The 24,173-nt window shown below is 41.2% G+C and overlaps 1 protein-coding gene and 1 pseudogene across 1 annotated transcript; one reads left to right on the forward strand and one right to left on the reverse strand.

Moving 5' to 3' along the window:
• The first annotated feature begins 8,308 nt into the window (after positions 1-8,308).
• Positions 8,309-10,663, forward strand: LOC123048232 (alpha-terpineol synthase, chloroplastic-like; annotated as a pseudogene).
• Positions 10,664-16,375: 5,712 nt separating this feature from the next.
• Positions 16,376-19,725, reverse strand: LOC123051042 (ATP-dependent Clp protease adapter protein CLPS1, chloroplastic). The gene is made up of 3 exons (XM_044473789.1): positions 19,433-19,725; positions 18,382-18,519; positions 16,376-16,968 (listed from the first exon to the last, which is right to left on the reverse strand). The coding sequence occupies exons 1-3, from the start codon at positions 19,519-19,521 to the stop codon at positions 16,707-16,709; spliced, it is 489 nt and encodes a 162-aa protein (XP_044329724.1). The 5' UTR covers positions 19,522-19,725; the 3' UTR covers positions 16,376-16,706.
• Between the last annotated feature and the right edge of the window lie 4,448 nt (positions 19,726-24,173).

The following is a 24,173-nucleotide window of genomic DNA, read 5'->3' on the forward strand; positions in this document are numbered from 1 at the left end:
CCGGATTCGCCATCGTACGTTTTAATTCACATGATCCATTCAACAAAGTTTGGTACAATAAATTATTACACATCAATTCTTCCCTTGTGTCCCTGCTTGCTTACGATTGTGCCGTATCCATGGAGCATCCGCATCATTTAACTTAATGCTTGGGTCAGTGTTCACTTTGAAGGGCGGAATTTCACCAAACATATTATAATCTTCTGACATGTCTGTCTTGTCCTCCACTCCCACGATGTTTCTTTTCCCTGAAAGAACAATGTGGCGCTTTGGATCATCGCGTGATGTACTGATCGTTTTCTTATCTTTCCGTTTCCTCGGTTTGCTACTCATGTCTTTCAAATAAAAAACCTGAGCGGCATCTTTGGCAAGGACGAATGGTTCGTCAAGGTAACCAAGATTGTTGAAATCCACCATTGTCATTCCGTATTGCTCGTCCACCTTTACCCCACCTCCTGTTAGCTTGAACCATTTGCACCGGAACAAAGGGACCTTAAAGGGAGGGTCCATAGTCAAGTTCCCATATCTCCTCTATGTAACCATAATATGTGACCTTTTGCCCATTCTCGGTTGCTGCATCAAAGCGGACATCACTGTTTTGGTTGGTGCTCTTTTTATCTTGGGCGATGGTGTAAAATGTATTCCCATTTATCTCGTACCCTTGGAAAGTCGTTATAGTCGAAGATGGTGTCTTCGCCAACATGTACAGCTGATCTCCAACATCATTGTCATTCATTAAATGTTTTCGCAACCAACTGCCGAAAGTCTCCATGTGGGCCTTTCTAATCCAGGATTCAGGCTTCCCCGGGTTGTCCGAGTGTAAAATATTCTTGTGTTGCTCGAAGTACGGAGCCACCAAGCTGGAATTTTGCAGAACTGTGTGGTGTGCTTCAGTCATAGAATGACCGTCCATACATATCATTGATTTCCTTCCGATCGTGCCTTTTCCACGTAGTCTCCCCTCGTGCCGCGATTGAGGAATACCAATCGGCTTAAGGTCAGGAACATAGTCAATACAGAACTCAATTACCTCCTCATTTCCATAGCCCTTGACGATGCTTCCTTCTGGCCTAGCACGGTTACGAACATATTTCTTTAATACTCCCATGAACCTCTCAAAGGGGAACATATTGTGTAGAAACACAGGACCGAGAATGGAAATCTCTTCGACTAGGTGGAGCAGGAGGTGCGTCATAATATCGAAGAAGGATGGTGGGAACACCAACTCGAAACTGACATGGCATTGGACCACATCGTTCTGTAACCGTGGTAGATCTTCTGGATTGATTACCTTCTGAGAGATTGCATTGAGGAATGCACATAGCTTCACAATGGCTACTCGAACATTTTCCGGTAGGAGCCCCCTCAAAGCAATCGGAAGCAATTGCGTCATAATCACGTGGCAGTCGTGAGACTTCAGGTTTAGGAACTTTTTGTCTGCCATGTTTATTATTCCCTTTATATTGGACGAGAAGCCAGACGGGACCTTCATACTGCTCAGGCATTCAAAAAAAATGACCTTCTCTTCTTTGGTAAGAGCGTAGCTGGCACGACCTTGAAACCATTCCGGATGCCGGTCATCTGGGTCTTTCAAAAGTTGCTAGTCCTGCCGTGCTTCCTTTGTATCATTTGTCTTCCCATACACGCCCAAGAAGCTTAGCAGGTTCACGCAAATATTCTTCGTAACATGCATCACGTCGATTGCAGAGCGGACATCTAGGACTTTCCAATATTCTAGCTCCCAAAATATAGATTTCTTCTTCCACATGGGTGCGTGCCCGTCAACTCCCCGCGGAACTGATTGTCCGCCAGGACCCTTTCCAAAGATGACTTTCAAATCCTTGACCATATCAAATAACTCAGCACCAGTACGTTCCGCAGGCTTCGGCCGGTGATCTGCCTTGCCGTTGAAATGCTTGCCTTTCTTTCTTACGTTATGATTTTGGGGAAGAAATCGACGATGACCCAGGTACACGTTCTTCTTACAATTACCCAAACGTACACTTTCAGTCTCATGTAAGCAGTGCGTGCATGCATTGTATCCCTTATTTGTCTGTCCCGAAAGGTTACTGAGAGCAGGCCAATCGTTGATGGTTACAAAAAGCAACGCTCGTAGGTCAAATTCCTCTTCTTTGTGCTCATCCCAGACACGTACACCAGGTCTGCCCCACAACTGTAAAAGTTCATCAACTAATGGCCTTAGGTACACATCGATGTCGTTCCCGGGTTGCTTTGGACCTTGGATGAGCACTGGCATCATAATGAACTTCCGCTTCATGCACAACCAAGGAGGAAGGTTGTAGATGCATAGAGTCACGGGCCAGGTGCTATGGCTGGAGCTCTGCTCGCCAAAAGGATTCATGCCATCAGTACTTAGACCAAATCTTATGTTCCTTGCGCCAGCTGCAAAATCTTTGAACACTCTGTCGATCTTTCTCCATTGCGTTCCATCAGCGGTGTGTCTCAACTCCCCGTCGGACTTACGGTCCTCTTTGTGCCATCGCAACGACTTGGCATGCTTTTTGTTCCTGAACAGACGTTTCAACCGTGGTATTATAGGAGCATACCACATCACCTTGGCGGGAACCCTCTTCCTGGGTTTCTCGCCCTCAACATCGTCACCAGGGTCATCGCCTCTGATCTTATAACGCAATGCAGTGCATACAGGGCATTCATTCAAATTCTCGTATTCACTGCGGTAGAGGATGCAGTCGTTAATGCATGCATGTATCTTCAGAACCTCTAAACCTAGAGGGCAGACAACCTTCTTTGCTTCGTACGTACTGGCGGGCAACTCGTTATTCTTCGGAAACATATTCTTCAACATTTTCAGCAAATTTTCAAATGATGAGTCAGCTACACCTTCCTGTGCCTTCCATTTTAGCAAATCCAGTGTACAGCCCAGCTTTTTCAGACTATTATCGCATCCTGGATACAACGACTTTTTGTGATCCTCTAACATGCGATCCAAATTCTCCCTCTCCTTGTCAGTTTCGCAGCGTCTCCGTGCATCAGCAATGGTCCGACCAAGATCATCAGCGGGCTCATCATGTGCCTCTTCTTCACCTTCACCTAACCCTTCCCCACCTTCAACATCATCCTCCATGAAAGTATCACCGAAATGATCATGATAGTTGTCATCGATATCATCCCCTTCTTCATCTTCTTCCATTCTAACCCCTCTTTCTCCATGCTTGGTCCAACAATTATAGCTTCGCATGAAACCGTGCCGAAGCAGGTGCATGTGAACGTCTCTTGAGGAGGAGTAACCCTTCTGATTCTTACAGACAGCACATGGACAGATAATAAAACCTCGCTGCTTGTTCGCATTTGCCACTACGAGGAAATCTTTCAAACCCGTAGTGAACTCGCCGGAGAGTCGGGGACCGTACATCCATTGTCGATTCATCTGCATTATTATTATATAAAGTATATAATTAACCATCATGCATTTGTTAAACTAACTAGCTAGAAATAATACACATTAAACAATGAACTACACACATGCATATTTTATCAATGACACATGAAAGGTTCAAGTTGCTAACCGCGATCGCGGAGGAAAAATAAATGAGAAAGCTCAAGTGTGGCTCGGACACTTCATATCATGTTTGTTTCATGCTCTCGGGCATTTCATCGAACACCTTGTGTGCATAGGAGGAACCAAAAGCAAACCCACCACCCCCCTTCTGAATTGTGGCTAAGTGAAGTGTGCTGAGTCCTATATATAGGGATGGGCCTTTAGTCCCGGTTGACCTGGCCAACCGCGACTAAAGGCCTTCGGGCCAGCCTGAGGACCTTTAGTCCCGGTTGGCCAGGCCAACCGGGACTAAAGCCCCTCCCGTCCGCCAGCTGTCGACCGAGCGCGCTGGGCCCAGATAGTTGGTCGCGGGTCTCCTCCCGAACCGCGACTAAAGACCCCTTTTGTCGCGGTTCGATTATTTTAGGGACTAATGGGGACGTATGGAAGCCTCTTTTTCTACTAGTGTTTGGTGCCACATTTTACATATATAATGTATAGACTACATAACTTCAATGAGTGCGAACTTGGTGCACTCGGGTGCATCACCTCCTGATATGCAAAAAAAACCAGTAATTCAAAAAATGTTGGAAAAATCTGAAAATTTCTGGAAATATACATGTCCAACAGTTGTGCCCGTATAAAAAGTTTCGCGAAGGGATACCTTCCAGCGTATTGAACGCGACCGAAAAGAAAATGAAGACTATATACAAGGTACTGTATGTGTACAGTACACTAGGAAATTTGTTTTCTTTTGTCAGGGCTGAACGGAAGTTTATTCCAGCCCTACACTTTTTATATGGGTACAAGGGTAAGTCAACTTTGTATCCAAAAATGTTTCGGGATTTTTTGACTTTTTCTGTAATTACTAAATTATTTTTTATTTATCAGGGTGTGATGCACCCGAGTGCCACAAGGGATTTCCCTAAGTTCGATATAGTAGTTTAAAAGTTGTTACAGCTACAGTACAAATAGTCTGAAAATACCATTAAATCATTAGAAACATAAATATACAAATTATTTTGCATTTTTATGATTGGGTGCCGTGGTCAATGGCTCCCATGGTGCCCATGGATCACTGATATTTTTTTGCGGGAGAATGGATCACTGATATTAACTAGCTGATAATCAATCAATGGAAATATGTGGAAAGTGAATCAGAGATGACGGAGATGGCTTGTGATGGCAGCAACGACGGCAAACTTTAGGCGGCCACAATAGCGATCCAGTTTGGGGTGTGTGTCAAGTGCGTAAAGTCAGGGCATATGTATTTTAGTTTTCTTTTCCAATTCTTTTAAATCTGGAACTAAATTCCTCTTTATGTATCGAAGTAAATCATCATTCCTTTTTTTTTTGCGGGAAAACCATCATTTCCAGTAATATGTTTGATCAAAAGAGTTCTACAAATCGTACATGATGATTTCAAAATTGGCATTTTGAAAGTAGTACTAGTCTTCAGTCTTCACTTTAGTGTTTCCTCCTCCCCGGTTTCTGTTTCAATATAAGAAATATGCATTTTAGACCAATGCTTTGTCAAGCCCGGCCCAGCTGGCCGGGGAATAAAAAGTGATTTCTCATTTCATTTGTAGCATTTGCAATTACTGCATCTTCATCCAATAGAGAATCTACGTTCCTGATTGTAGGAGGAAATAGAAGTATCTCATTTGGCTTTCAAACACGGTTTTTTTTTTTTTGAGAACCAAGCATACACTTATGCAATGGTAGTAGTATACTCCTTAAGCATCTGTTGCCTCACTGAATCATGCACTCCTGCCACCACTTTGTGGTCACCTGATGCCCTTGTTGTGGCTGCAATCTGGTGAGCCAGCTCGTTTTGAGCTCTGTTGATCACCCTGACCTCAAACCTTTGGAAGGCATTTGAGGTTTTCTTTATGCCAGCTATGATTGCATAGCTAGACGACTTGTAGGGGTCCTCCGAGATCAAGTTCCGGCCCACTGCAGCGCAGTCCACCTCCAGGGTTATAGGTCCCCCATAAACGTTCAACAGTTCAGACATTCCCATCAGTACAGCAGCTGCCTCTGCCTCTTCTACCGAGTTGCACTGGCAGCCGACGTCCGACGGACAAGTGGACAAAACCCCGATGATCTCGAGCTACTGCTCCTCCCCAAGTGTCCCCTGACTCTTTAAGAAAGGCCGCATCACAGTTGATTTTTATATACCCAGTTGCAGGTGCTATCCAGCGATTATTTTCCGGGGGTGCAGGCTTGGCTGTGCTCTGATCAAAAAGTGTGATTGCTTGTTTGCTAACAGGCATGTTAACAGCCTGCTCGGCCGCTAACAATTCTTCGCCCAGTCTGAGGAGTTGATGCATTGCTCCCGTGACAGTATCCTTCCCATCCCCATGGATGGTGTTGTTCCTGAGACTCCAGGCTTTCCACAGTATCATCAAGATCCTGTTTCTGATGCTAGCTGATTGTGGTAGAAGGAGGTTCTGCAGCCAATCCACTCCCGTTCGTCTGAACTCAACTTCCTTGGGGATGTCCCATTTAGCCCTCATGGCAGCTCTCAATGCCCTGCTTCTTGTGCATGAAACAACCGCATGGAACTCATCCTCACTTTCCATTCCACATAAAGCACATGTGTCTTCCTTCACAATGGTCCTTCTGAAAGTGTTATGTTTTGTTGCCAAAGTTTGGGTCGCCACTCTCCACCCAAAAATTTTTATTTTCTCTGGGATGTTTGCTTTCCATATGACATCCAAAATGCTTCTGTTCCCGGGTTCACTCGACGAGCTAGAGGGAGCCTCCCTACCATTCCTACTTAGTGTGACGGCAAGTTTGTAGGCGCTCCTGACGGTAAAGATGCCAAACTTTTCATAGTGCCAAGCCACACAATCCTCTACTTCAGCAGCGGGGATTCGGATTTTGCAGATTTCTTCTGCATCAAAAGCATGAAAAAATTTCCTTATGAGGTCAACGTTCCATTCCTTTGTGTCCGAAAGCATTAGCTGGTTGACCCATCTCAGTCTAGAGCGGCTTATGAAACGTGCTGTTTTTAGGCCTTCGTCTCGTGGAATCCATTGGTCTCTCTCAATTTGGATTTTCCTTCCGCTGCCCACTCTCCAGATGAGACCCTTTTTCAGAAGCTCGAGTCCAAATTCAATGCCTCGCCACGCGGGGGAAGCATCTGAGGAGAATACAGTATTCAATAATTCTCCGTTGGGGTAGTATTTAGATTTTAGGACCCCGGGCACACAAGCTGTTCGGAAATTGCAGCAGCCTCCATCCCTGCCTGGCTAGCAGCGCTTGATTGAAATAATGCATATCACGGAAGCCTATGCCTCCATCCCGCTTAGGTTTTGTCATATTTTCCCATGACATCCAATGAACTTTTCTATGTTCATCCTTGTCTCCCCACCAGAAGTCTCTGATTAATTTTTCATACTTATCACAGAAGCTTTGGTTGAGCTTGAAAACCCCCATGACGTATACTGGCAAAGATTGTACGATTGATTTAACATTGACTTCTTTTGCTGCTTGGGACATGAATCTTTCATTCCAGTTATTACATCTCTTTCCAAAATTTTCCAAGATCGGTTGGAAGTTCTCATCTTTCATTCTTCCCTCCGGTGTTGGCAGCCCCAAATACTTACCCTCAAAAGTTGAAGTTTCCACTCCTAGGGTGCTCATAATATCATTCCTTATAGTGTCTGGACATGCCTCACTGAAAAGTAGGGAACACTTACTTTGGCTCACTAGTTGGCCCGAGCATTTCTGGAAAAGGTCTAAGAGCTCCTTCACTTTTCTTGCTTGATCGACAGTGGCTTTGAAGAATAGCAAACTGTCATCCGCGAAGAGGAGATTTGATATACCCGGACTGCCTCGGGAGATTTTCAGTGGGGAGATAGTACCTTTTTCTACTTCTCTGTTTAGTAAGGTAGCCAATCCATCAGCCACAAATAAGAAGAGGTATGGACTCAACGGATCCCCCTACCTCAGGCCTCTCGAGGGCACAAATGCATCCAGCAGCATACCATTGCATTTAACCGAAAAAGTGACTGACCTCACGCATATCATCACCCATCTAATCCACTTACGATCAAAGCCCAGTTGTATAAGAGCACCCTCGAGAAAATCCCAATCAACCCTGTCATAGGCTTTGGCCAAGTCCAATTTGTAAGCACAATGGGTATCTCTCCGGTTCTTGCTGTGGTGGATTTTATGGAAGCACTCAAAAGCGATGATCGCATTGTCAGTGATCAGTCTTCCCGGGATGAAGGCACTTTGAGTTTCAGAAATGAGATCATCAAGTAGAGGGCGTAAGCGATTTACTAGCACCTTTGAGATTACCTTGTATATAACGTTGCAGAGGCTTATGTAGTTCAAACACGGTTTTTCTACTACAGCAACAAGACCAGACATAAGGGGAGAGACCAAACAGTAAAAATAGCTTCACAATCCTAAAATCTGATCAGTGTCATGGCACAGGTTTAAGGGGAGAGACCTTGGGTTTCTCGAGAGTCCACATTCATAGCATAACTTGTTTAAAATGTATCATTTCGATCAGTGTCATGGCACAGGTTAATGTCCCATAATTTTCGGCCAAACACGAAATAGGATTTCATGCCTCTTTACATATAAAACAACAACCATAGCACACGGCTGAACCATTGAAGCTACGTAGCTCATACTAGCTTTGCCTATAGATTGGCACGTATTCTGCTTACTTTGAAACAACAATCTGTATTGGCTTGGTAGCTAGAGCTAGCCCGCTCCCTAGTGCTGTCAAGTATTAGCTTGGAGTACGTTCAAGATTGCTGCCGTACCATGACCTGGCAGCCAACGGTCGCCACAGCATATACATGCTTTCGGCCATCGTCGTCTCCGGCAGCGGATCAGCTGCGCCGGCGGACTCGCTGCTCATCGGCGCCCCATCGGCGGTCGGCCAACTACCCACCCAACTCCTGGGACTACGACTCCCTCCTACTGTCTCTGAACAACCCCCGCTATGATCTGGTAATCCCTTCAAAAATATGGAAGTTAGCAGATATATAGCCGATGAAGATTGTACTAAAAAAATTAATACGTGTGCGCATGCCTGGACGGTACAGATCGGCGGTCCACGGAGCTTCGACAAGTTAAAGGCCGGCGTGAGGGAACGGCTGGTGGCGGCGGGAAGAGGTGACGACCAGCCTGCAATGCTCAGACTTATTGACACAATGCAACGGCTCGGTATCGCCTACCACTTCAACGACAAGATCGTCGGTATCCTCACCTCCATCGATGGTACCAAACCTCACCCGTGCAGCTGGGAGGATGACGGTGATGTGGCTTCTGCAGCCTTGAGGTTCCGGTTACTCAGGGAAAATTGTATCCCAGTGTCCCCTGCAGGTACCTAGCAAGTTAAACATTGTTGCAAAATATACTTCTTTTAAGAAAGATAGTGTAAAACTTAGAAAGCAATGAAATTAACTGTACTTAACTTACCATGTTGCATGCATGGTACCCATTTATAGAATCTCTAAAAATTCCCGCAAAGAATTGCCTCACACGTGCACTCCAGAGGCATGACATCAAGGGACTACTCTCACTCTATGAGGCATCATACCTTGCATTCAGAGATGATGAAACATTGGATGAAGCAAGAACATTTTGTGCCAATGGTCTGAAAGAGCTCCTGCCATCCTTGGATCCCCACTTGCAGAGTAGTGTGGTTCATACTTTCGACATTCCCTTGCATCGGAGGTCTCCTAGACTAGAAGCAAGATGGTTCATACAACACTATGCTAGTGATGTGAGTAATTCCGACCCGTTGCTTCTCCGATTTGCTCTGAGAGACTTCGAGAGGGTGCAAACAGTGCATCAACAAGAACTTCAGAGACTTGTGAGGTAAGTATAATATTAGTAAGCTTCCAGAAAGACAGGATGCACTAAGCCTAATTGATTACTCTCTTGTAGACTATCTATACATGATAGTGAAATTAATTGCCATGTTATGATTGATCATACATGTTCAATATAGATGGAGGACGGAGATTGGACTTGGTGAGAAGTTCGGGTTTGCAAGAGATCGTCCCATAGAGTGCTTCCATTGCGCGAATGGAATTGTCTGGGATCCAAACCTTGGATCATGCCGGGAAGTGCTTTCCAAAGTTATTAATTTAGCCGCACAATTGGATGACATATATGATGTGTATGGAACCCTAGATGAACTCATCCATTTCACTGAGGCGATTGGAAGGTAGAATTTAAAATATAAAACACCTAGTAATTTCAAATTGACTTGTGCTGTAATAAATATATTTCAGGTGGGAACAAAGTCCTAGGGAAATTCTTCCTGGATATATGCGAGCACTTTACTCTGTTATGTATAACACATCCAATGAGGTGGCTGAAAATGTGTTGAAAAAACATGGCGTCAATGTGATTTCGTTTCTTCGGGATGCGGTAAGGCACTAAGTCATATGATTCATCACTAAAAACACAGCGAACTTCCTAATCACACACACAGAATTGACGTAATATTATAGTGGCATGGCATGGCGAAATCATTCTTGGTGGAGGCAAAGTGGCACCATGGAAATCACATACCAACCCTAACCGACTACTTGGAAAATGGGTCGGTTTCGTCTACTGCACCACTATTGTTGCAACATGCATTTCCCATGCTCAACATGGAGTTCACACCAAAGTTTCTTGATATAGCCCGAAGCTACCCAAGATTAATTCAATCTACATCACTGGTTTTGCGGCTATGCAATGATTCCGCGACACACTCCGTATGGAAAATTCTTGTTTCTATTTGTTCCTTCATGTTCCATTATCATAATATCATGTGATATATTTTTATTTTTATATTTTGATAAATGTTTATTGCAGGCTGAGCTTGAGAGAGGGGACACACCATCTTCCATAGCTATTCACATGTTGGAGAACAACACCAGTGAGCAAGAGTCTCGGAAAGCCATGGAAGATCTTATGATGGATGCTTGGAAGTCAATTAATGAAGATGCTTTCTTACATTGCCAATTTTCTAGATCTCTTGCCATGGCTTGCGTGAATTTGGCTCGAACCTCACATTGTGTTTATCAAGGTGGAGATGGTTTTGGGGCACCGGATGGTAAAATAAAGGAGCAAATCAAAAATTTGTATTTGGATCCTTTTAATGCCGACAAAAAATAATGAATGGAAGCCCGCAATATTGATAGGAGTTGCTCCTTTCAAGTCATAAATATGACATTTCACCAAAGAAAGATGTTATGTGTAGTTGTATGTACTGGACTTTCTTTCTACTAAATTGTTAAAACGACAATGTCTTTGTTGAAATCCCTTTGAGCATGGGCCCATGTAAGTACGTGAGAAGAAAGGTAGATAGCGAAAATGAAAGTCAATGTTTCAAAACCATTTGGGGACTGGCTATATGCAGCGATCCCGGCGAGACTCTCATGAAGTAACTACGGGCGGAATAGATAATTAATAAGAGAATGTAAATTAGTAAAGGCTTTGGATTTTTTTGTATGGCCTCTTTTATTGAATAGAGGGTGCAAATCCTTGGGTTTTGCATTGAATGGTGCCCACAACCATCTACTATATTGGAGTTTAAAGACCTAAACACCTCGCATGGTTACAAAAGGCTAAAATGCAAAAGAAAAAAAGACAAACCATTTGTGAGTTAATGGATCACCATTACACGACGCATCATCCTTCACTAATCCATTCAATGGACCACCATCCGCATTGGATGAATATAGCCTCTAAGTGATAAAAGAACCCATAGTTACTTATTTTAGCAAGACCTAGGCAGAAAATCAAGAGCTCAACCATCGTAAAAGTTGTGTGTTTTGGACATATAATTACTTTTAATGTCTAGAAGGGTTCATATTAGGGAGTTTAGCTTAGTACTCCCAATGTACGGGTTTAAATGTCCATCCGGTCTAGATCCGGTGTCCATAACTCCAAACCCAGTTGTAATTGACACATTGCTTTTTTCCACTAGGCTCTGCTGGCACTACAATGTTGATTGGCAAAAATTAATTAGTTTGAGAAAAGCGCGGCGCACACACACACAAACTAGCGATGAACTGAGTGTCATAAACATATCACACATGTTACAAAAACTGAAAACATGTGCTAGAAATTGAAACATGTACGTGGGATCGCTAACTCAACTCGCATTATTGTGAAAAGAGAGACATATGCAGTGTCGTGTGCACCGTTCTAATTACCAAATCATGTGCAATAACTGATATCACCACAAGCGTTTGTATGGAGATAAGCATGTGCATTGTATCCTGAACAATGCAACACTAAACATAAGAAGAAGAAAACGAAAAAAGACCCAAAAAATCATGCAGTTCACTTGGACTTGTGCCATTGTTCGTTTTCCTCTCATTTGAATTGCACTCGACACGTGCACTATCATATGTTTTGGAATCAGTCAGTTGTAGTGTGCTTGGTCCTCGGATGCAGCTCACATGGTGTCTGACTAAAAAAATCAAAATGCAACTCGGGCTCAATTTATTTGTAAAATTGCTCTTAAATCATAATTAATTAGGAAGAGTGTTTTGCACGAAAGGGTTACACCTCGTAGATATCTTTCCAATGTTGTATCATTGGCATCATTTTGGCAAGCAGTTCAACTTTTTTGCAAAATACTCTCGCAGCCACTCGATGGACACGAAACCGTATTCTAAATTCATTTCAAACCATAACGAATTGTAAAAAGTGTTCTGCATGATTTTTTTTGCCTAATACATAAGTTTTCAACGGTATGTCACACTCCTCGTTTGGACAAACGGTTCAAAATTTATAGCAAAAACAGTAGCAAAATAACCGCATGCAGTTCTCTCTATAGACATTGCAGTACAGTTGCCCGTCAAATGCAGTTCACTTCGTTGATTTTTGAATCCACAAAATAGTGTCCGCGCTTCGGTAAATTCAAAACTAGTCTTAAATCATAAAGAATTAGAGAAAGTATTTTACATGAAAAAGATTTTCCTCGTCGATATCTTTCTAACAGTCTCATGTTCAACACAATATGGAGAATTCACCTTTGTTTTAGTTAGAATAATCAAATGATAGCAAATTAAATGAATCTGTACCAAAAAATGAGCACCAATCAATTAGAGATATTCTTGAGTTTGGTCATCTTTGTGACCTTTTCCATTTGCCAATCTCAGAGAAGGTATTTGCTGAGATAGCTCATATGGAGTCATTTCTTCAGACCGATGGCAGTTTTATGGAAATTCACCTCCTGGAAGGTATCATTTTCTTACTTTCACAGCAATGCCAAAATAGTGGAGAGTTGCTTCAGAGAATATTTTTATTTTACCCCGAATTACACCTGTTGGATACCAAACAACACTTCTTCCTCCACTGTCGATTTACTCTAGTAACCACAGTGCTCAATGGATCCCATGGTGTTAGTCGCTTGTCGTCTCATGGGCATGCAAAATTTTGTCCTGATGCCGATTCGGTTAGCCTTAGCCTTGCCATGGTCTCTTGTCGGTCTCGGTCGACCCGTATACGTTCACTGTGCGGAGTAGTTCCGTTCCACCGACACCCACTAGCTGCAGGTAGCAGTCACATGATGCACGGGTGTCTCTGTGTCTGGTCCATAGCTAGTGGCGGGAGATGTTGACGAGTTACCAACATTCAAACTGCATACTAGGTCCGGCCATTGATTGAATAGTTATTACACATGCATGGTGCTCCCTAATTGGCACGCATCCATAGCTCGTGTGATACGTGAGTTCAGGGCAAATAACCAGAATCCAATTTAATTACTCCCTTTGTAGGGGAATTCCAAAAGACCTAGTAGAAGAGAAAAAGGTTTGTTACTCTCTCGGTTCCGAATTACTCCCTCCGTTTTTAAATATAAGCCTTTCTAGAGATTTCACATTAATTGCGGGCTACATACAAATGTATATAGACGTATTTTAGAGTGTAGATTCACTTGCTTCATATGTAGTTCATATTGGAATATCTAAAACGGCTTATATTTAGGAACGGTTGGAGTACCTACTACCTTCATCTGAGTTTACCAGTCCCCATCGTATTTTGGGTCAAAATTTGACCACATATTTAACTAGTAAAATGTTAATGCATGTCATAAAAAATTAGTTTGTTGGACTCATGTTGAATGTAATTTTGGATGATATTGTGTTTACTATGTATAAATTATATTTTATTAGTTAAAGTCATGGTCAAAAATGACCAAAATACGAGGGGACTAGTAAACCAGGAGGAAGGTTGCATATTAGATTTAGTGCGGACAGGCCATTGGACAAAAATGTATACATTTGCCGAATAAGGTCACCCTTTTTTTCTTCTGGAAAGCGTTGTTTCTCATGCAACTGATTAGTCCGTGCGTTGGCCATCTTCAAAGCCGTCCAATCCGAGTTTTATTGGATTGCGCTCAGCACACTACCCCACCGCACAAACATCTTGCAACATGACTCGTGTTGCAAACATGATAGCAACAAGGAGTCAGTTGCAGACAGGACAAACAGTGGGAGTGTCGGTGAATGGATCAGCGACATGACTCATGTTGCAATGGTAGAAAATGTTATGGTGTTGAGCGCATCATGGCTCATGTTGCAAACCCCTCAGCCCAACGCGAGCCATGTTACAGGGTTTTGTGGCGTTTGGCTATATCTGGATGGCGGGCGGCTGTGGGAGGCTTGTTGCGGTTGTAACGCATGCCATGTTGCAATGGTAGAAAACGCTTGAGAACTAAGCTCAACACGGCTCGTGTTGCAAACCCCCAAGCACAATATGAGCCGTATTGCAAACGGCTAGGGGCGCAGCTTGCTGACGCGGCAACTTACAGACTGTTGTCTGTGCCATCCAATGGCTGCAAAGGTGACGGGTCCGACCGGATCATCCCTAGCAGACCTACCTTAGGCTTTTTTCTTTTCTTGACACATACTTCAAGCTTTGTGGAGTATTTCATTGCAAGAGGTGTGTGAGGGTGCGCCATGCCTTGTTTCTTGCGAGTGCACTCGATATGAGACGACTTCTTGAGGCCCATTAAACACACTAGCTCATTACCACAATGTGGACAACTTTATTCTAGTTGTCCAACTGAGGAATTTTTTTATCGGGTTGAGATAGAGATATTTTGTGGGAATTGAATCCATAGGCAAAGCTAATGAAAGATATGATGTGATAGAGATTGTGTACGTACAACTACGGGATCTGTCTCCCCAGAAATAAGGAAGTAGGGATCGGTTTGGAAAAATAGTAATGGGGTTTTTCGCATGGTTTGAAAAAAAATTGGTTGGAGGGGGCAAGTATCGATGGGAGTGTGGAAGCAAAAGAAACAAACTCACCTTTAACAATAGCGTGTTTATTTACAAAATCTGAAATATACTAGATAATTGCCCGCGCGTTACAATGTGTGTAAATAATCTATAGTATGTTAGCTCATGATTACCTTCCACATTATTGTGATTGTCTAAACAATTATTTATCAAATCATGCCCCCTCATTAAACTATCTAAATAAATTTTAAGATTTTATTTGGTAATCACTTATTGTCTTGCCGAAGAAAACATAATGTAATTTGGTAAGTCAATACAAGAGGAGAAGGAAGGGGTATGTTGGACGAGGTGGACGACAGAACCTTATGTTCTTTTTAAGTAGGGCATATTTATTCTTTTATTTTAAATGATTAATTTCCTAATAAACATGTTCATTTGTGCTAAAAAGAGTTGTGCAAGTATCAAAGATAGAAAAAAATAGTCGTGAAAAGAAATGGTTATAAGTTTTCAAAATTTGCTACAGGTAAAAAGAAATTATGTACGTATTAAAATAAATTGGTCGTGTATTCCAAAAAATAGTCCACACAGAAATAATGCACAAAAATAATCGTCGTAGTCGAATATGCTCTTGTATAAGAAAAGAAGTGTTCACAAATTGTAAAACAAGTTTTATGTAGTAAAGTTTTCAAAAATACTTTTTAAAGACATGTTAATATTTTTTTTAAAGATGGTCATGTTTTGGAAAACATTCATGAATAAAAATGTTCATATATTTTTAGAAAATTTCCTTGAAAGTGAAATGTTGTCCATTTATCTTTCTACATTTCTTTAAAACAATGTTTGCATGGCTCATTAAAAATGTTACAAATAAAAATAAATAAGAAAACATAGAAAATAAAAAACAGAAATGATAAATAATAAATGAAAATAATTTTTTAATGTGCTATTGGTCCCATGGTCCATGCAGGACTATGCATGTGAGCGCTCCCCTAGGAGAAAAGAAATATGAAATGTTGGCACATTTGTTCTTTTTCATGAAAATGAAAAATGGAAGTCTCTCGCATGTCAGAAATAGACATGAAACTAAATTCGAGACGAGATAAATCTGTGTGTCAGAAATAGACATACAACTAGACCAGACAAGTTTATGTGTCAAGTTACACGAACAGCTCCAGTGCACAGAATGGTTGAAGCGCACATCACAAAAATGGTGTTGGAGAAAAAGTAATGGCACGAATGGACAACATGTCAGGCTTTCTCATCTCCTTTTAACTCTGTTCTCTTAATTTCACAAAGGCGTCGACAATGCGTGCGTGGCCAGCTAAACAGAAATACAAACGTGGAAACGGCCCAGCCGAGGTAAAACGATACAAGCACAACGGAACATAGCGCTGGGCCGGCCGCACCCCCAGTCAACAAACACAAAGAAAAAGCTTCACGTTATAAATCGAACTGTGAAGAAATTAGATGAGATAACAAACTCTCATCTACTAGATGAGTAGATGAGAATTAGCAAAACTGTTAATCAAAACTATTTAACAAAGATTCACAAAATCCGTACTCTAAGACTACAAGCAATACATTATATAAGCGTTTATACAAAACAGTACGCATGACCTGGATAATATGATGAAGTTGTGAACACATAATCTTATTTTCACTGTTCTCTGAGAAAGAAATGTTGACATCTAGGTATCGGTCTATATTAGTGGACATATAGGGTCCGACATCGGCCATATTGGTCGAAAATTCGGTCTATATGGGATGATATGTGTAAAAATGATATTTACAAAACGATAGGTTATATCTATGTTGGTAGGTACCCCCAAACTGATATATCGGTTGCATCGGCTTTGATTTGGAAGCATGGAGGTAACCATGCCCATCTTTAACAACAAGCGCCTGTATCTGGATGTGCAGGGGTACCCACAAACTAAGTGGCAAAAAAGGAAACCATTTTTTCAGCAGCCACCACTTGCAGGTTCAATTGAGCTTCGGAGGCCATTGCCCCTCAGCGCCGTGCAGTGCTCCTCCGCTTCCGGCTGCGAGCAGACAATAACTACTGCCATCCCATTCACGTGTGCCTCTTGCATGATATTAACAGCATTGTCGACGGTCATCCCAGGGATAACCTTCATCAGGACTTGGACAACATACTCTCGCCTGTTTTCATTGTCATTGTGCAGGACGACGCGGAATGGAGGTGACATCTTCCGGGATTTCCTGCAAGTGAAAAAGGATGCGAGAATATCTTGGTGTTCTAAGATTATAACCAACTGAAGTAAATGCGCCAAAAATTTCACCCAAAAAACGGGCAGATGACTTGAAATTAGTTTATCAGATCTCAAAGTTGAGCCTGTTAATACTGAAGATCTGTCAGTTTTATTAACCTATTTATTTTATTGCCTTATATTATGTTAGCTCAAGCCTGTGGCTTATTCTCAGATCTTATGCATCACTTTTTTCTGCCATTTTTTGTGATTTATTATACCTAGAAATATATTTTATAATCCAACGAATAAGATGGCCACTGATTGTTAATTATTTCAATTTCACAACAATAAAGCAAAATACAACAATCATATGATGTACTCTCTCCGTCCAATAATATAAGATCGTTTTGCGAGCTAAAACAACTTGCAAACTGATTTTATATTATGGGACGGAGGGAGTAAGATTGAACACATATTATTTTTGTTCAAGCTATAATGCCTTGCAAAATAAACGACAAGATAATCCTCCTCATGCCTAATGGCCATTGCTGTTTCATGAAAACTCAAGCCAGGCTCATTGATCTGTCATTGTTCCTTATGTCCTATACCACAAGACATTAAATGTGAATATTGCAACCCTATAACTGAAATGTGCAGATTTTTCTTTAAAACGAGGAAATGCTTACATGCCTATATCTGGTACTAGAACGACGTGCCTACATCTGGCACTAAAACAGCACTGCTAAACGTACAACCCACCCCACACAAGAAACTTCATACTGACAGTTCTAACAGTAAACAGGCCGGGAAATATAGCATTCACGACAACATCTCTACAGTAAAGGCATTTCGAGTCTTCACTGGGACCACCATATGTGCAATGCAGATTATTAACTTCATGAAAAGTTGACATAACTTGACAAGTACAGTTATATATTGATGAAAACAAAAACATATACGTAGCAATAAAACAGTTAAGCTAGATAAACTAAAGACCCTTGCTGCTCTGAATAAGTGTGGCTCATGGTTTTGCCTTGTGAAGAAATAAACTGGCTTTGTACTCTGGGAGTAACAAAAATGACTATGGAGTGCTTAAGTACTGGTCCTTTCAAGTGAAGCAGCTCACACCACTAGGATTAATAATATTCTTATTTGTTTGGCATCACCTGATGTAGTAGATTGTAGTTTTCAGTTTCCATCAGTAGGTGGGAAATTACACTCAACTTGGCAGGGTTTAGAATCTATTTCTGAGATTTGAACCGATACTGTAAAATTAATCTATCCACTTTTTTCGAACAAAAGACATATCCAGTTCTTGGAATTTGCACTTATAAAGGAAAAATATTTATGCACAGGCCAGGGGGAAACCGTCTTTTTCGGGAAAAGAAGGAAAAATATTCACAATTAACAGAAATAGACTTACTTCTTATCGAATTCAGATTGACGGCCAGGAGAAACTTTCTCTGCTGGTCGATCAAGCACACCACCACCTTTGCCTGGTGCAGCTGCTGTGATTACAATGGGAATGGCAAAATTTGTCTGTAGAAAGAACATGTATTTCCTGCGAACATGGACAACCAAAAAGAAAGATGAAAAAATCCTGCAAGGGCAAACACGGATAAAGACTGCATAACAAACAAATCTTTCAGCAATATATATTTTTTCCAAGAATGAATCTTCCATCTAAACTAAAAGTTCTTGAAGGGGTTTGTAAGAGCTCTTGCTCACAGTTCAAGCTCAGCTTTGTCCTCACTTGTCATGACTAAAAACTAAAGGGGTTTCAACGCCATACAGTTGAAAGGATGAAAACCACTGTATTGATTTGAAGTTCTTGAAGGAGATTGGACGGGTACCAAACATATAGTACATAAGAAGAAGAAAACAAGGGTTCTGTTGAATTTCAAGTATCCAGTCTCACCAATAAGATACCGAGACTTGCATCACATTTGGAATGACACATAAAAGATACTTCATCGGAAAGAGGTCTATGAAGACTTGGGCAAACGTCGACGTTCGCTGGCTCATTTGGCAAAGAAAATAGAGTGCGTGATAAGAAACTAATCAATCAGTGGAGTATTCAGGAGCAGCAATTTAATCATTTGAATGTTTTGTGATTTTTTTAATATAATATTATAGTAGTATTAGACTTTGTATTTTGATGAACCTCAACTGAAGCAAGCTGCAGACAACAACAGCTATTTGAACAGGGTGAACCCTCTCTTCCTATTGACAGCACAGCAACAGCAGTTCCTTATAATGAAATTGATGAATTATGGCCAAATCTTGCAGCGATTATCAAGAAAAACGATGCCGAAAATCGATAACGGCAGCGGTCCCTCCCGGAGAAGCTTTCAAAGCTATCACTAAACTGGAATCAGGGAATCTAATATATTCACCTGCTGCTCTACAATAGGAACCCCGATTACTTACTACTAACCTTATCCGCCAAGTCTGAGGGCCGGGGCCGGTCGTACCTGCCACAGCGCGGTTGTTGGGGGAGCGGTTCGTGGAGAGGGCGATAGAGGGCGGAGGGGAGGCCGGCAGGGGAGCATCCTAGCAGCATAGCGGCCGGGGCGGTGGCTGAGCCGGCTGCCGGAGGCCGGGGCGCAGGGGGGCGACGCGGTCGGGCGGGGGATGCCGGGAGGGCGGCCGGCCAGCGGTGGAGGAGATAATGCAGGCGAAAGTGCGGTTCTTTTTTGTGTTGGAGGGAGGAGATAATGCAGGAGAGAATGTACGGTTGGTGTGAGGCTGTGAGGCAGTAGGAGCGCTCGCCAATGGGCTCGTTTTTTCTTTCGTTATTATATAGTATGTCGCATCCGTTTTTCGTTTTTTTCTTTATTTTCTTCACTTTTGTTTATGTTTGGAACTATGATAAATATATGTATATATATTAAAACATCATTTTCCATATTTTTTCATAAAAAAAAATTAATCGTGCATATCAAATTTGTTAGACATGTGTAAAAAAATGTTTCTAATGAACACAAAAGGTGTAAGCATGTATGAAAATAGTAGATATCAAAACCTAAACACGTAAAAATGTTAATCGTGTATTTTAAAAAAAAATAAACATCTGTAAAAAAATGTTCCTGTTGTAGAAAAGAAAGTACAAGGTGTATGTAAAATTCACAATGTGTATGAAAAGAGTAGACATCAAAATAAAAATTGAAGAATATTACTTATGTATTTAACAAATGTTAAACATGTATAAAAAAATGTTTCTAATATACACGAGAAATGTACAACGTGTATTAAAATAATAACATCAAAGCATAAGTATTAAAGAGAATTAATTATGTTTTTAGAAAAATATTAAGTCTGTATAAAAATGTTCCTGATGTATACAAATAATGTAGGAGGTTTACGTAAAAAGTAGACATCAAAAATACATATTTGGAGAAATGTTAACCATGTATTTCATTTTGTTAATTATGTGTATAAAAATGTCTAGATGTATTAAAAAATGCGCAATATGTATGAAAAAGAAAATAAACATATTAGCATATATTTGAAAAAACATCGTGTATTTAAAAACTGTTAAATGTGTATTAAAAATGTACTGATGTGTACAAAAAATGTAGACTTGTGTTGACAACACTCTGGAGAAAACAGAGAAAGAAACAAGAAAACAAAAAAGCCGGTGAAAATAAAGAGAACAAGAAAACCAGAGAAGCCGAGAAAGAAACACAAACAAAGTATAACAAAGGGGAAAACCCAAAGAAAACCGGTACCAGAAAAATAGAAGATAAAACTAACGAAAAGGAACAGGAAAACACGTAGCAAACATAACGAACGAAACAACGCACTACCGAGAAAACAGTCTACCGGGCCGGCCCAATTGCGGGGCGCTTCAGGTAGCTAACATCTCGCTATAAGCGAGATATAGCTCTTGTGTACCTAGACAACCACCTTCGGCCCTTTTTGTTTGTCTAGGCTGAACCCCTGCACCCAATATAAAAATTATTGGTGGTGACTCTCTTGTCAATTTTGGGGGGAGAGGAGAAAAGCTATCTACGAGGATATCTTCTAAAGTCCGCTTTCGACTCACCTTTTTATTGCCTCTTTCATGTCAGAGCTACAACTATAGAAGTCAAGCAACCAGTCCAGTGGATCGCTCTACCGGCGGGCTTGGCCAAGTTTAATGTTGATGCTGAAGTTGCCAAGAACTTGGTTGTTCGAACAGTGGCATCGGTTGGCCGAGATCATAATGGTGCTTACATGGGTGTTTTGACGATTGTCTTGAAGGGGATTAGGGAGCCTGCAACACTTAGGCTCTTGCTGTTAGGGATGCTCTAGCTCTAGCTGGGGATCTAAACTCTAGTAGGATACATCGAAAGTGGTGTAAGAAGACATCAAGCAATGCAGCGCGTCGAGCTACGATGCAATCATACATGAAATCATATAACACTGTAATACTTTCGCATTGTGTAATTTCGTTCACGAGTTTAGTAGCTCGCATTTTGAGGCTCACAATCTAGCGAAGCATGCTTTTTATTTGGGGGTGGCCACCATGTCTGGTTAGGCCAACCCGGTGAGCTTCTTTTCATCCTGTAAACATTGTGATAACATAATAAAGCTTCACATGATTGTCTAGACAAACTCTTGCAAAGGTCACTCTCCATCTTCTCTGGTGCTAACAATTGGTGCACTGCATGTGCATCACTTTTAGCCACCTAAGAGTTTTCCCTTTTCGTAGATTCATTTATTCAAACACTTTATCTCTTAAACCGTGCGTCCAAATCACAAACCATTTTCACCGTTGATTCTCGCGTCGAGATATTCAAATCTGGATCACATGTTAATAGGTATTGATGAACCTTTTTTATGGAAAAAAAATCAAGAAAAGCAAAAAACAAACCCAAAACAATCGTGAAAAGATCGATGAGACCATGAGTTATCAAGCTGATTACTTCCTTTGGTGGTCTGCAAATGGAGCAGAAAGGATTCTCGCCTTTTTCTCCATAGGTGACCATGAGTTATCGAACCCATGGGAGGATGGTGACCTTTACGCTAGGGTCTCAAACAAGCTTTACTTACCCTACCTGGGGCGGCTAAGTAGTTGGCTTTTTTTAAACTAAAAGGCTGTAAGATATGCTCCTTCAGTATAATTCGTGCAACAAAACCAATTGTAGGTATAATGCCTTGAACCTGGATGGGTGCAAAGGCATCAATCCTTTTCGACCACTAGGCTATGCCTTAGTTTGCCATTGGTTGGCTTTGCTCGACATGTTCACATAATTAGCATGAAGTCCATTGTCCGAAAAAAGGCACAAGCAAACCCGCATCATTCAGTGCTAAAGAGAGTGTTAATACAAATCACTAGTTAAGAGTATCCATTGCAAAGGTCATTTCCACCTTCTTAGGCGCTGGAAAGGGGCACGCTACATGGGCAGCACTTGTCGCGACATGATAGTTTTCTCTTTTTTTGTAGATTCGGTTTTCAAAATGTTTTATCTCGTGAACCGTAAGTTCAAATGCCGAATCATTTTTCATCGTTTGATTTCTCGTGTCGAGATCTTCAAAACTAGATCCCATGTTAAAGGTTTTTGATAAAAACAATCACGACAAAAACGGTAGCTGAAAACACGGTTTTCCCCAAGTTTTTCCCTTTTCGAAAAGCACAGGTCTGTGCCACCACGATATGCAAATTTACGCTTCTCGTGGAAGCAAAAACAAATCACGATTTTTTCCCTTTCCTCGCAGAAGCAAATCTGTGCCTTCACGAGAAGCAAGTATCTGCTTCTCGTGAAACAGAAAAAAAATCACGCAAACGAAAATTACGATATTTTTCCTTTTCTCGGGCTTCTCGTGAAAGCAAATATGTGCCTCCACGGGAAGCAAATTTGTACTTCCGTGGAGGCAAAAAATTAATCATGTAAAAAATATTCTTGAAATTTTCTCTTTTTCTGAGAAGCACACTTCTCGTGGACGCAAATCTGTTACTCCACCAGAAGGATATTTGTGATTCTCGTGAAAGAAAAAATCATGAAAAAAAGATTGGTGATTTTCTCTAAAACCTAGGAAAACCATGCGTAAACCGGAAAGCAGAAAAACCCTGAAAAAACTCATCTAAAACCCGAAAATGCATACAAAAAAATTAAATAAATGAAATCTAGAGGGAGCGCTAGCACGCGACACATGGTGGTGGCAAGACACACCACTTGCCGTTCTCCGAGCCCACAAAAGTGACCCTTTAGTAATTTGCTCTCGTATTAATTGTACACGGCACCCACCCCCACCAAAGGGGCCGGCCCATTTAGCAATTTAGCAGTAGTCTGGTTCTTCTCGCATTTTTTGTTACTGGTTCTTTACTTTTTCTTTCTTTTCTTTTTTAGGCTAGGTTTTCGTTGTTCCTTTTTCCAAAAAAATTACATTGTGATTTTTTTCCCAGTTCATTGTTTCCCAAATTCACATTCCTTCTTAAATTCATGAACTTTCTTCAAATTTGCGAATCTTTTTCCAAATCTATGAACTTTTTCACATTCAGATTTTTTTTAAAAATCGGTAATATCTTTTTTCAAATTTACAATTTCTTGAAAATCCATGCTTTTTTCAAAATTCCCGATTTTTCCAAATTTATGAACTTTTTTCAAAATCGATGAATGTTTTTAAAATCCGTGAACTTTGTTTTTTCAAATTCATGAAGTTTTTCAAAAATTTGAACCTTTTCATATTCAGGATTTTTTTAAAAACATACGAACTCTTCTGAGATCCATTTTTTTTTAATTTCATGTTTTGTTACTAATTTATCAGAGTAAGTTTTTTTTTCAAAAGTCAAACGATCAACCCTTGACTGTTCAAACGGCCGACACCGAGCCAAGCGAACGAACAAACCTGCGCATCACGACCAAGTTCACATTGCGTCAAGGAAGAAAAGTGGCGCTAAAGGTGCCACATAGGAGGTTTCTAAGAAAACAAGCCCCGACCGTCCAAAGGACAAAACCTGTATCGCTAGGCAAAAAAAGAGGGGAAATGAGGTAGAGGATCGGGCCGGCCCGCAAAAGACCCATGAGCTGAAGCAGGAGGAACGATACCTCAGCTCTCGTCGATCATACTAGCGGGCAAAGGCTGCTCTTCATTTGTACTTGTTGTTGTTGTTGTTGTTGTTGTTGTTGTTGTTGTTGTTGTTGTTGTTGTTGTTGTTGTTGTTGTTGTTGTTGTTGTTGTTGTTGTTGTTGTTGTTGTTGTTGTTCCTAATGGATACACATGACAAAC

This window comes from Triticum aestivum, chromosome 2D (assembly GCF_018294505.1).
Source record: "Triticum aestivum cultivar Chinese Spring chromosome 2D, IWGSC CS RefSeq v2.1, whole genome shotgun sequence".
In the NCBI taxonomy this organism is placed as follows: domain Eukaryota; kingdom Viridiplantae; phylum Streptophyta; class Magnoliopsida; order Poales; family Poaceae; genus Triticum; species Triticum aestivum.